The 12472-nt window shown below is 43.4% G+C and overlaps 1 protein-coding gene across 1 annotated transcript in view; it reads left to right on the forward strand.

Annotated features, from left to right (window-relative positions):
* Positions 1 to 878: 878 nt before the first annotated feature.
* Positions 879 to 12472, forward strand: part of LOC124049148 (formin-binding protein 1-like) — a 98015-nt gene continuing 86421 nt past the window's right edge. Inside the window, 1 exon segment of the mRNA XM_046370517.1 lies at positions 879 to 1007. Coding sequence (XP_046226473.1) covers positions 963 to 1007 — 45 coding nt within the window. The 5' untranslated portion in view covers positions 879 to 962.

The following is a 12472-nucleotide window of genomic DNA, read 5'->3' on the forward strand; positions in this document are numbered from 1 at the left end:
GTGCATCCCTTCTTGGCAGCAGGATAATGCCCCATGCCAGAAGGCTAGGAATGGTTCCACCAACATGACAGTGAATTCAGCTTACTGCAGTGTCACCAGATCTCAATCCAATTGAGCATCTGTGGGATGAGATGGAACGAGCTATTTGGAGTAGAAATCCACTACCAGCCAACTTGACACAACCGTGGGAAGCATTGGAGTCGACATCCCTATGGAAAGCTTTCGACACCTTGTAGAGTCCACATGGACCAGCATCTCTGTGGAAAGCTTTCGACACCTTGTAGACTCCACGTGGACCAGCATCCCTGTGGAAAGCTTTCGACACCTTGTAGAGTCCACGTGGACCAGCATCCCTGTGGAAAGCTTTCGACACCTTGTAGAGTCAACATGGACCAGCATCCCTGTGGAAAGCTTTCGACACCTTGTAGAGTCAACATGGACCAGCATCCCTGTGGAAAGCTTTCGACACCTTGTAGAGTCCACGCCCCAACGAGTGGAGGCTGTTCTGAGGGCAAAAAAGTGGGGGACTCAATATTAGGAAGGAGTTTTCAGTGTTTTGTATTTCCACTGTGTATATAATGTTGTAACATGGCAACCAGCCAGGTGATGTATTTTCCATGTCAGTCAGAGTGAGCCCTAGACATTTAGATTCCCATAATTTTAATAAGCTTTCTTAATTCATTTACACACTAAATGGATCGTAGCAAGGAGTCCATATACATACTACACAATTCACTTTAGTACTCAATCCTATACTGCTCAATCTCAGCTCTGAAAGGGGAAATAGGACAGCAACCTTTAGTGGTCGTTACTTTTAACACACCTTTTTCACTTCTCTTAGGAATTTGGTCAGGTGCGGTATGAGAAAGAGACAGACAAACACATACAGACAGATACTCACATTTATACTCACACATTCCTATACACAGACTGAGGGAGCCCCATTTCTGACGGGCCTGCCGATGGAGTCAGGGAGGGCAACACTGCTCAAAGAGCAGCAACTGAAGGTAAGTTTTGGCTGAAACACTACTCCACATTGATCGAACACGACAGATGTCTATTCCATTTTGGTTCAACATAATTTCATTGTAAATGACGTGGACACAACAAGGCTTGTACGGTATACCGTTTACTTAGTATTTCAAAATACCAATGGTATGATTTTCCATATCGCCTTGCGGTGGTGCATGCTAAGCCACTGCTTTTAACAAAGTTAAGTAATGCTCTAAGAAACCTCATGAACCTCATTGTTTGTTTGAACGACACTCATGCATCGATAGTTGTAATAGAGACAGTGCCGAGCTGTTGTCGGGTAAGTTAGTTTGTGCTGTACTGAGCTGTGAACGGGCCGAGGGTTTTAGAGTTTTCACTCTGGTTTCCTGAGTTCCTTTTCCCTTGCCTGGCCCCCCTGTTCCCTGTCCTGGCCCCCCTGATCCCTGCCATGGCTCCCCTGTGGTTCACTTTACATTCAGGGCACTTCTGGGGCTGAAACCTGAGCCTGCTTGTTTTCTCTCCGTGAGTGTGCGGGGGCGGAGATAGTCTAATATTAAGTCTACAACCCCTTCCTCTTGTTGTCACAGGGGTCTCCATTTCTTCGCTTTCTCCTCTTCACTACTCCTTCACCCACCTGCTGAGTGGCAGTGTTATTAATGTTTCCCCCTCCCCTTCCTCTCTGACTCCCTCTCTGACCTCCCCAGGAAGCCTACAGAGTGTTGAGTAGGTTCACCTCTGATCTGCGTGTTCCACATTACTCCAAGGAGGAAATTAGAAAAGAAAGAGAGGAGGGTTGGAGATAGGGAGAACCACATTTCTCCACAGGAGAGGAGAACAAGGGACAAGGAGAAAGAGAGGAGCGTTGAGAGCGAGAGGGGAAAAAAGAGGCCTGTGATTGAGTGACATAAAAAGTGTTGAGATATGCAGGAAAAGGGTAGCAGCAGCCTAATGATTTGCATGATATTATGGGTCCTTTTCATATGACGTCTGCCTTTTTGTCATTGGGTGGTTTCACTGGAGTTGCCTCCTCTTTCTCATTCGTTCCTCTATAGGGAACTGCTCTCCTGAAACCGGTAGCCACCTCAACGACGCCGGGCTATAAAAGTGAAACTTCTCCACAACGTTTCTAAGACTAATAGCAGAACCTTGACTCTACGATTCAATAGGGTTCTGTTTCAGGTCTACCGCCTACACTGAGCTTGTTAAGACAGGTGTCAGAGTGTCTGGTCTTCTGCTGAGTTGGAGAGGGTATACTGTTGTTGAGGAGCCATACTGAGATTGTTTGAAGCTACAGGCTTGTGTTGAGGCTTGTGTTAACCAATAGTTAATTGAACTGAAACATTCACAGCAGATTTCCCCTGAACTAATCAGTGATTTACACCTACACACGATGAGCCTTGATCAGAAGCAAACCGGGTGAAGTCAGAAGAAGTGAGAGTGCTACTAGTTTTTCTCTGAAGCAGAAGTTGCTCCTGGGCTCACATGCTGAATATTGTCTCTCACGCACCACCCGTGTTCCTTAGCAACCTAAGAGGAACTGAATAAATATTTATCAGATTTTAGATCGAATGACAGAGAAAACACACAAACAAAGCAAACTCTTGACTTACAGATTGAAAAGTTGAGATTTACAGATGTTTATTGGAGAGTAAGAATTGAAGATGTTTTCATGCAAGTCGTGTGTTTGTGTGTGTCGTATGAGAACAGGATTTCCTTCAATGTTTCAACTAATCTCTACGTCAGACCACAGAATGTTCTCTCTGTCTCGGTCTGTCTCTCTCTTTCTCTCTCTGTGTCTTAGTTCAAGCCACGCGGGGCTGGGCGGGGTGTGGAGGAACTAGTCCCGTCTCCATGGGTAACAGTTTGTGACACGTGCCAGACTCGGATCTTACGATTAGCTTTTTCCCCTGTCTGACAATGATAAGATTATGGCTGGTGCCCCACTTGCCAGATCCCTCCTTGAGATCATCCATCTAGTGTTTATGAGCCTGGACCTCTGTGTCTGCCTTAGGCCTGAGGGGAAGACTGTTTCAGTCCATGTACTGATCTGGTTCAGTATCCCTGAAAGTATAGCTCTCATGTTTGATGCATGTTCAATTGGTCTTCCCTCAAGTGATGAGTCAGTACAGCCTAATACTTTTCAGGGTTGATATCTGGGATCTGACATATGTCAGAGAGAGTGAATATTGTTAGCAATGAAATAATTATTGAATCATTGCAGGTTGAATGTTGAGACAACACACTTGAGATCCCAAAGCCAACTCATCCCTGCACTGTATGTAGGCTATAATGATGTGTGTTTTTTAAAATTATAAATAGCCTAGATTGATGTGTATTGGGTACAGCCATCATGTGTGACCACTCCTGACTCGCCATTGATTTTGCTCTCTACTGGCGAAGGCAAATGATTGGCTGATTGCTTCAGTCAGTTCTAGTGCGAGTCTCCAACGGTGACAATTGCCTCAAGGTAAATCTATTCATTCTCCTGCTGTCAGGTGTTCTATAAGAGCCTGACAGGTCTTTGCCTTTGGACGACAGAGAGACAGCTAGCATCACTTCTCACTTACAAATGTAATCAGATGGCCATGGAAAGCCAATTATGGTCATTCATCTGTGATTTTCTCCAGTCCAAAAACAGATGTTCCTCTTAAATTTTTCGCATCACCTAGCTAACACAAAGAAGAAGAACACCCTCCCACTTTAATTAGGCCTTGTTCCATGTTTCTTCCTTGTAAACTTTTGCATTATTTCCGCTTTACTCTCAAGTCAGGTTTCACTACTGTTCTCTCTGTGACCTCAACCAGAGCCACCAGTAGGGAACTGTGAAATGGACTGGCCAGCTAATGTCAGCATTACATCTGGTGAATTGATCACCTTTTCTCTGTGATTTTAAAACAGGGTGGTATAGAGTAAAGTGCTGGTTGTTGTAGCTCTGCTATAAACAGACTGCCAGTGCTGGTCTCAATCTTCTCATTAGCAACCCTTTTGAGAGAAATATTGGAACAGAGTTACAAATGAGCTCAACATCTTCTGGAGTCTAATAAATATGAAATGAACAGTGTGCCTCTCAGCCTGTCTGTTCTCTCAGCCTGTCTGCCTTTCAGCCTGTCTGTTTGCTCATATCTCCACCATTAGGTATTGTTCCTGTTGCTTCCTCACCCTTGACAGCACTTCATTACGCCTGGTGTTGTGTGGATGTTTCCTTTTTGGAGGAAACAGGACCATTGATTGGTCCCCTGGAAGGAGGAACTGTTGTTTCTTTGGCGTTGGCTTGGAGGGAAGCCAATACATGTTGTGCTGGAGGGGAAATGTACATTAGAAACAGGAAGTTGTTGTGATGCCCTGATAGTTCTGCATCAAGTTATATCCTGCAGTGTTTCCAGAATTGTACTGTGAAGGATGATAGTGAAAAGAGAGAAAATTAAACCAGACCAGGCATGATATCTATCACAAATCTGTCCACCACCATGTGCTCCCTCCCCAGTGATCTAGAATGCAGGGAAACGGTCGAAAAGCTATTGGCGCACCTCCAAACACAAATTAGACTCAAGGGCCAGATACTTGCTAAAAGTCACTCTGGACAAATGTCTGTGTAAAGGGTTCTACGGCTAGAAGGAACATCTAGTGTGCCGCTGATTTCACAGTACAAGTCTTTTATATAAAAAAAATGATAACATGCCAGATGTGCTTGTATGAAAGAGGACTCTGTACTTTGGAAGGCAGGTGAATTGAATGGCCATTTGATGTGAAGTGATTCAGGGATTTAATGATTTGGCCCAGGCCTATTTCTTGTTTCAGTTCATCTTCATTGTCTGCTAAGTATCCTCCCAGTTCTCTGCTGCCAATGACTGGAATGAATTCCCTCACTAACCTTAAGCATCAACTGTCTGAGCAGCTCACCAATCATTGCACCTGTACACAGCTCATCTGTAAATAGCCCACCCAACTACCTCATCCCCATACCGTTATTTTTTTGTTTTGCTCCTTTGCACAGTATCTCTATTTGCACATTCATCTTCTGCACATTTATCACTTCAGTGTTTAATTGCTAAATTGTCATTATTTTGCCACTATGGCCTATTTATTGCCTCACCTCCCTAATGTCACTACATTTGCACACACTGTTTATAGATGTTTCTATTGTGTTATTGACTGTACGTTTGTTTATTCCATGTGTAACTCTGTTGTTTGTGTCGCACTGCTTTGCTTTATCTTGGCCAGGTCGCAGTTGTAAATGACTTGTTCTCAACTGGCCTACCTGGTTAAATAAAGGTGAATAAATGATAATAAAAGTAGCTGTGTGAGAATGAACCATATCCTTTTAGGTAGATCCAGCCTCCATTGCTTCCCCACTCTCTTTCTCTTTTTTTCCCCTCTTTCTTTCTCTCTTTCAATTCAAGGACTGTATTGGCATGGGAAACAAACGTTAACATTGCCAAAGCAAGTGAAATGGATAAACAAAATTGAAATAAACAATGAAGTGAACAGTAAATATTACACTCACACAAGCTCTCTCTCTCTCTCTCTCTCATTAGGTCTCTTTTCCTCCTTCCCTCTCTCCTTCTTTCTCTCCATTACTCCTCTTTCAAGACTGCAACTGGTACAGATCTAATGCTCTGATGAACTAAATAGATTGTGTGTGTGGTTCTGGGGGTTCACTAAAGGCTCATGGGGGAGGTTTTTAGTGAGGAAAAGTGGGTTAATTCTGTCTAAAACTCCCCTCAAATCCTTAAATGAATTAGATTAATGCTCAATTTTAGCATAAAAATGTATAACCAGATGTCAGTTTGTGTTAGATTGTAAAGCAGTGTAGACCACACCCCAAGACCCTATGTGGCCCGACGCTTTCATGTCCAATGTTCTCATCACTGCAGATCATCTTCCATCCAGAGCCTAATTAACAGCCTGTCCCTGCCAACATCCATTTCCACAATGGTTTACTCTTTGACACATACCCATGAATGCAGCTAGTCTTCAAATGGCCACATGGAAGTACAATCAAGTTCTGACCACACTGCTGCCCTATGTACATAGTCATGGAACACTGGTTATTTTAATAATGTTTACATACTGTTTTACCCACTTTATATGTATATACTGTATTCTAGTCAAGGCTCATCCAATATAATGACTGCTGTACACACCTTTTCTGTTCATAAACAGTCCATACTGTCTTTACACACCAATATATGTATATATATTTATATACACACCAATATATGTATATATATTTATATACATTACAGTGGGGCAAAAAAGTATTTAGTCAGCCACCAATTGTGCAAGTTCTCCCACTTAAAAAGATGAGAGGCCTGTACTTTTCATCATAGGTACACTTCAACTATGCCAGACAAAATGAGAAAAAAAATCCAGAAAATCACATTGTAGGATTTTTAATGAATTTATTTGCAAATTATGGTGGAAAATAAGTATTTGGTCAATAACAAAAGTTTATCTCAATACTTATATATATTTTGTTGGCAATGACAGAGGTCAAACGTTTTCTATTAACACAAGCATCTTGCTGCAGATAACATCTGCAAATCTGTGTACGTGACCAATACACTTTGACTTGAACATGCCATAGTGACAGCCAGGAGGCAGAGCAGTATGCAACTAAAACAAAACTCCTTTATTTGGTGGTTAGATGACTGGTGATTTAAGAGAATATCTTTATTCATGGACCGGTACATGGCTGATAAACAGATGTCTCGACTGAATTGAACTTCTCTCTCTGTGTGTGTGCGAGAAAGAGTTGTTTCCTCACGTGGTCTAAATCAGCAGAAAAGCAACTGGAAATATATGAGCAAACTTAACATGTGTATATATTTGTATGAACATAAGATTTAACAACTGAGACATAAACTGAACAGTTTCCACAAACGTGAGTAACAGAAATTGAATAATGTGTCCCTGAACAAAAGGGGGGTCAAAATCAAATGTAACAGTCAGAATATTGTGTGGCCACTAGCTGCATTAAGTACTGCAGTGCATCTCCTCCTCATGGACTGCACCAGATTTGCCAGTTCTTGCTGTGAGATGTTACCTCACTCTTCCACCAAGGCACCTGCAAGTTCCCGGACATTTCTGGAGAGAATGACCCTAGCCCTCCGATCCAACATGTCCCAGAAGTGTTTAATGGGATTGAGAACCGGGCACTTCGCTAGCCATGGCAGAACACTGACATTCCTGTCTTGCAGGAAATCACGCATAGAACGAGCAGTATGGCTGGTGGCATTGTCATGCTGGAGGGTCATGTCAGGATGAGTCTGCAGGAAGGGTACCACATGAGGGAGGAGGATGTCTTCCCTGTAATGCACATTGTTGAGTTTGCCTGCAATGACTACAAGCTCAGTCCGATGATGCTGTGACACACCACCCCAGACCATTTTTTATTTTTTTTATTTTACCTTTATTTAACCAGGCAAGTCAGTTAAGAACAAATTCTTATTTTCAATGACTGCCTAGGAACAGTGGGTTAACTGCCTGTTCAGGGGCAGAACGACAGATTTGTACCTTGTCAGCTCGGGGGTTTGAACTTTCAACCTTCCGGTTACTAGTCCAACGCTCTAACCACTAGGCTACCCTGACGGATCCTCCACCTCCAAATCAATCCCGCTCCAGAGTACAGGCCTCGGTGTAACTCTCATTCCTTCAATGATAAACACGAATCCGACCATCACCCCTGGTGAGACAAAACTGCGACTTGTCAGAGAAGAGCACTTTTTGCCATTCATGTCTGGTCCAGTGACTGTGGGTTTGTGCCCATAGGCAACGTTGTTGCCGGTGATGTCTGGTGAGGACCTGCCTTACAACAGGCCTACAAGCCCTCAGTCCAGCCTCTCTTAGCCTATTGCGGACAGTCTGAGCACTGATGGAGGGATTGTTCGTTCCTGGTGTAACTCGGGCAGTTGTTGTTGCTATCCTGTACCTGTCCTGCAGGTGTGATGTTCGGATGTACCGATCCTGTGCAGGTGTTGTGACACGTGGTCTGCCACTGCCAGGACGAGCAGCTGTCCATCCTGTCACCCTGTAGCGCTGTCTTAGGCGTCTCACATACGGCAATTTATTGCCCTGGCCACATCTGCAATCCTCATGCCTCCTTGCAGCATGCCTAAGGTACAGATGAGCAGGGACCCTGCTCACCCCTTTTCAGTCAGTAGAAAGTCCTCTTGAACCATAGCTAAACAAGCATTTGTGTAAGAGTATTGATAGCTAGCATAGCATAGCATAGCTAAATGCTAAATGCTAGTTTGCTATGGTTGAGAAGCATAATTTTGAAAATCTGAGATGACAGTGTTGTTAACAAAAGGCTAAGCTTGAGAGCTAGCATATTGATTTCATTTAATTTGCGATTTTCATGAATAGTTAACGTTGCGTTATGGTAATGAGCTTGAGGCTGTATTCATGATCCCGGATCCGGCATACTGCTCGTTCTGTGCGCGATTTATTTTACCCCCCCCAATTTCGTGGTATCCAATTGTTTTAGTAGCTACTATCTTGTCTCATCGCTACAACTCCCGTACGGGCTCGGGAGAGATGAAGGTCGAAAGTCATGCGTCCTCCGATACACAACCCAACCAAGCCGCACTGCTTCTTAACACAGCGCGCATCCAACCCGGAAGCCAGGCGCACCAATGTGTCGGAGGAAACACCGTGCACCTGGCAACCTTGGTTAGCACGCACTGCGCCCGGCCCGCCACAGGAGTCGCTGGTGCGCGATGAGACAAGGATATCCCTACCGGCCAAACCCTCCCTAACCCGGACGACGCTAGGCCAATTGTGCGTCGCCCCACGGACCTCGCGGTCGCGGCCGGTTACGACAGAGCCTGGGCGCGAACCTAGAGTCTCTGGTGGCACAGCTGGCGCTGCAGTACAGCGAGGAGACTGAAAAGATTTGGCATAGGTCCCCAGATCCTCCAAAAGTTCTACAGCTGCACCATTGAGACAATCCTGGCCGGTTGAATCATCGGCTGATATGGCAACTGCTCTGTATCCGACCGTAAGGCGCTACAGAGGGTAGTGTGTACTGCCCAATACATCACTGGGGCCAAGGTAGAAATGAGCAAATATTTCTCTTTTTTTATAAAAAGTATTTTTTAAACTCAGCCTACCTTAGGCTTTCCGAAAGTATGCTACAAGAGAATTAATTGACAAGAAAAGGAGAGAGAGACAGTCAATTTCATACTATTGCCTATCATTAAAATATAAAGAAATACATGTCCATAGTCTATTTATCAGCATTGATTAGTCCATGAATTAAGTGAGGTGACGAACAGGTTTGACTCAACATTTTTTAGAGGGTTTGACTAACTGAACAGTGGTGTGATTTTACAGTGTAATCTCTGAGATAAAGAAATATGCAATCTACATTAGGCCTTTATGTCACTAAGGCACATTTTTGTGGTGATACTCACTGGTCTAGTGTACAAGTTTGTGTGTGTGTGTGCACAAACTTGTGTACTGTGTGTCCGTGCATTTGTGAGGATACGCAGTTTGTGTGTGTGTGTCTGTCCCCTCGGCCCAGGGGTTACTGACTTCTCCTGTAGAGAGTATTGTTCCCACCCAGTCCGCTGGACAAAGACTGTGCTCGGAACCCGGCTCAGCATCTCCCACTAAATATTTGTCCTTGTGGTCGGATGCCCACTCTCGTGAGACACACTGAAGAAATGCATTGACATATTGACATACACAGGGCTCAGAGGAAACTGATATTTTGCTCCATTGTGTGCTGTAGTTTATTAGACAGGCCAGGTCCAGAGCTTCTCTTGGTGCATGCATTGTAGACTTGCTAGCAGAGATGGGATATTCATTGGGGGGGTTAATGACTAATGAGTCTGTCCTATACCACCAACCAACCAATTAGGGATATTTTGTGCATCAGAGACTCAATGAGAGAGAGTCTTAGAATGACCTCATTGAAAACCCCCTCTCACCTCTCACTTCTGTTAAATAGATATGACATTTAGACTACAGGAGATCAAAAATAATGCTGTATTACAAAATTACTTTTCCCCTGTTAGTAAAACAGTGATAATATTGCTATACTGACCTGTGGTCCTCACCTTTGGCTCTGTATGTTTCATTTACTAGATAATGAGTTGTATGTTTACCAACAAGTGCCAACAGAATAGCTTCTAGGCTACATCATGTGACTTGGTGCACATAGGTCCAGTTCTGTAACTCAGCATCAAGCTGTGGGGAGCTTCCTCAAGATGCTCCCTCCTGATCTATTATGTCATACATAGAAACCAAATCTCTCTAATCAGCCTAATATTTGATACTACTGTAGCCTATGTGATAGTTTTCAGTGGAACTACTTATTCCTTCCTTGTAACAAGGACACAGAGTTTGTCTCTGTCCATGTGAACTGACCAGGAAAACTTCTGTGACGTAGTTAGGCCTATAGCCAAGGAAAACCTCTGGGCCCTAGTTAGGCATATAGCCATGGCATTTTACCTTGTCAGGTCACATGGTCAGGAAAATCGCCTCTTAGCCCTCCCTACACATAACATCTGGTCCACACTTCTATTCTACTATTATGTAAAGGATCACTGACTGAGACAATTACTTCTAAGCCCTCTTTAGCTATTGTCATTTTCCTCCTCTTTAAACACCCAGCAGAACATCTGTGTCCTCTGTGCCCCCCCACACTCCTCTGTTGGGACATCTGGTGTCCCTCTCTCCACGTTTCCTGTGGTGGAATGGTATTTCTGGAGGAACAGTGGGAGACTGCTTTTTAATGTGTTCTGTCTGTCTGCATTATAGTAATACTGGTGGTATACCGCAAAGAGACTCCTAAAATAACTTGCTACATACAATTTATAGAATTTCCCATGTGAAGAAAATAATTTAGGCCAGATGATGAGTATAAGATAGGTTTGAAACCATGATGCTTTGAAAAAACACTCCTATTTAGGATATTTCTGTGATTATGCAGTAATATGCTGACTATGTTTAGGCTTATCTTTAGCAGCTGATCGGTGTGTGCATGTATACTAGCAGCATACCACCCTGCATACCACTGCTGGCTTGCTTCTGAAGCTAAGCAGGGTTGGTCCTGGTCAGTTCCTGGATGGGAGACCAGATGCTGCTGGAAGTGGTGTTGGAGGGCCAGTAGGAGGCACTCTTTCCTCTGGTCTAAAAAAATATTGGGGACACTGCCCTGTGTAGGGTGCCGTCTTTCGGATGGGATGTTAAACTGGTGTCCTGACTCTCTGAGGTCATTAAAGATCCCATGGCACTTATTGTAAGAGTAGGGGTGTTAACCCCAGTGTCCTGGCTAAATTCCCAATCTGGCCCTCAAACCATCAGTTTAATCCCCAGTTTACAATTGGCTCATTCATCCTGTAACTATTCCCCAGGTTGTTGCTGAAAATGAGAACGTGTTCTCTGTCAACTTACCTGGTAAAATAACGGATAAATAAATAATGTGATTTACAGAAACGTGTAGGTCCATGACTCTTGCTCATTTGGACAACTACTTAACGGTCTATTAGATTAGGGCTGCCCCCGACTAAAAAAAACTTCTTAGTTGACTGAAAGTCGTCTGTTCTTTTGGTTTGATGAAATAAGACAAATGCCTCAAGTGGGTACAAGAGATCTAGATAACGAGAAGAAAAAAACTTTACCTGACCCAACTGTTCTTGTCCCGCTCGTGCTGGCTTTCACAGATTCTGCCATCACTGTCCTGAAGTTGCAGATATTAGGCTACACGAGGAGTCCACAACCTTTCTCATGTGGAATGCCAATTTACCTTACCCTTTCTACCGATCTGCGTGCCAGCTATGGTTTTCATATGCACATTACCATAACAGTTTTATTTCATTTATAATAATGTCTTTGTATCTCAAAATCATTGTCATGTGGTTAATCAAAATTCTATCCTAATCTAAATGAAAATGATACAAACTTAAAAAGTAACTTCTATTGCCATCGCCAACTATCTAAAAATAGCCTACATAAAGCCAACAAATAAAAACATTGCAGCTTGCAGATTTTAAAATATCCTATATATCACATTGGCTACACATGGTCTGTCTGCAACAAACTTGAAACATTGTATCAACTGTTAACTTGGGTCTGGCACGAAGCTTGCACTGGCAAACTTGCAACATTGTATAAAATATTCTGGGCCCTAAGAGTTTCCCGTGCCAGTGAGCTCGGGCTTGGGCAGAAGCTCACCGGAGCTGAGTACCGGCACCTCTAACTTTCAACTGCTTGAGCTCCTGTTCCTTTTATAGAATATTAGCTCTAAAGTATTGTGGAGCACCTGCACCTAAAAATGAACAGTACCAGCACACAAAATGAGTATCGGAACCTATTTCAGTCCAAGTCAAACACTGATAAGTAATCAGGTAGGCCTATTTTATGACATTTCCACTGAATCAGAGCATGACATTTTTCCCTTTCACGCGAAGTGGTTATCGAATGGGAAAGAGCTGGAAACATTTTTCAAATACATTCAGGAACTATTTGT

The sequence above is a fragment of the Oncorhynchus gorbuscha genome, linkage group LG11, assembly GCF_021184085.1.
Source record: "Oncorhynchus gorbuscha isolate QuinsamMale2020 ecotype Even-year linkage group LG11, OgorEven_v1.0, whole genome shotgun sequence".
Classification (NCBI taxonomy): domain Eukaryota; kingdom Metazoa; phylum Chordata; class Actinopteri; order Salmoniformes; family Salmonidae; genus Oncorhynchus; species Oncorhynchus gorbuscha.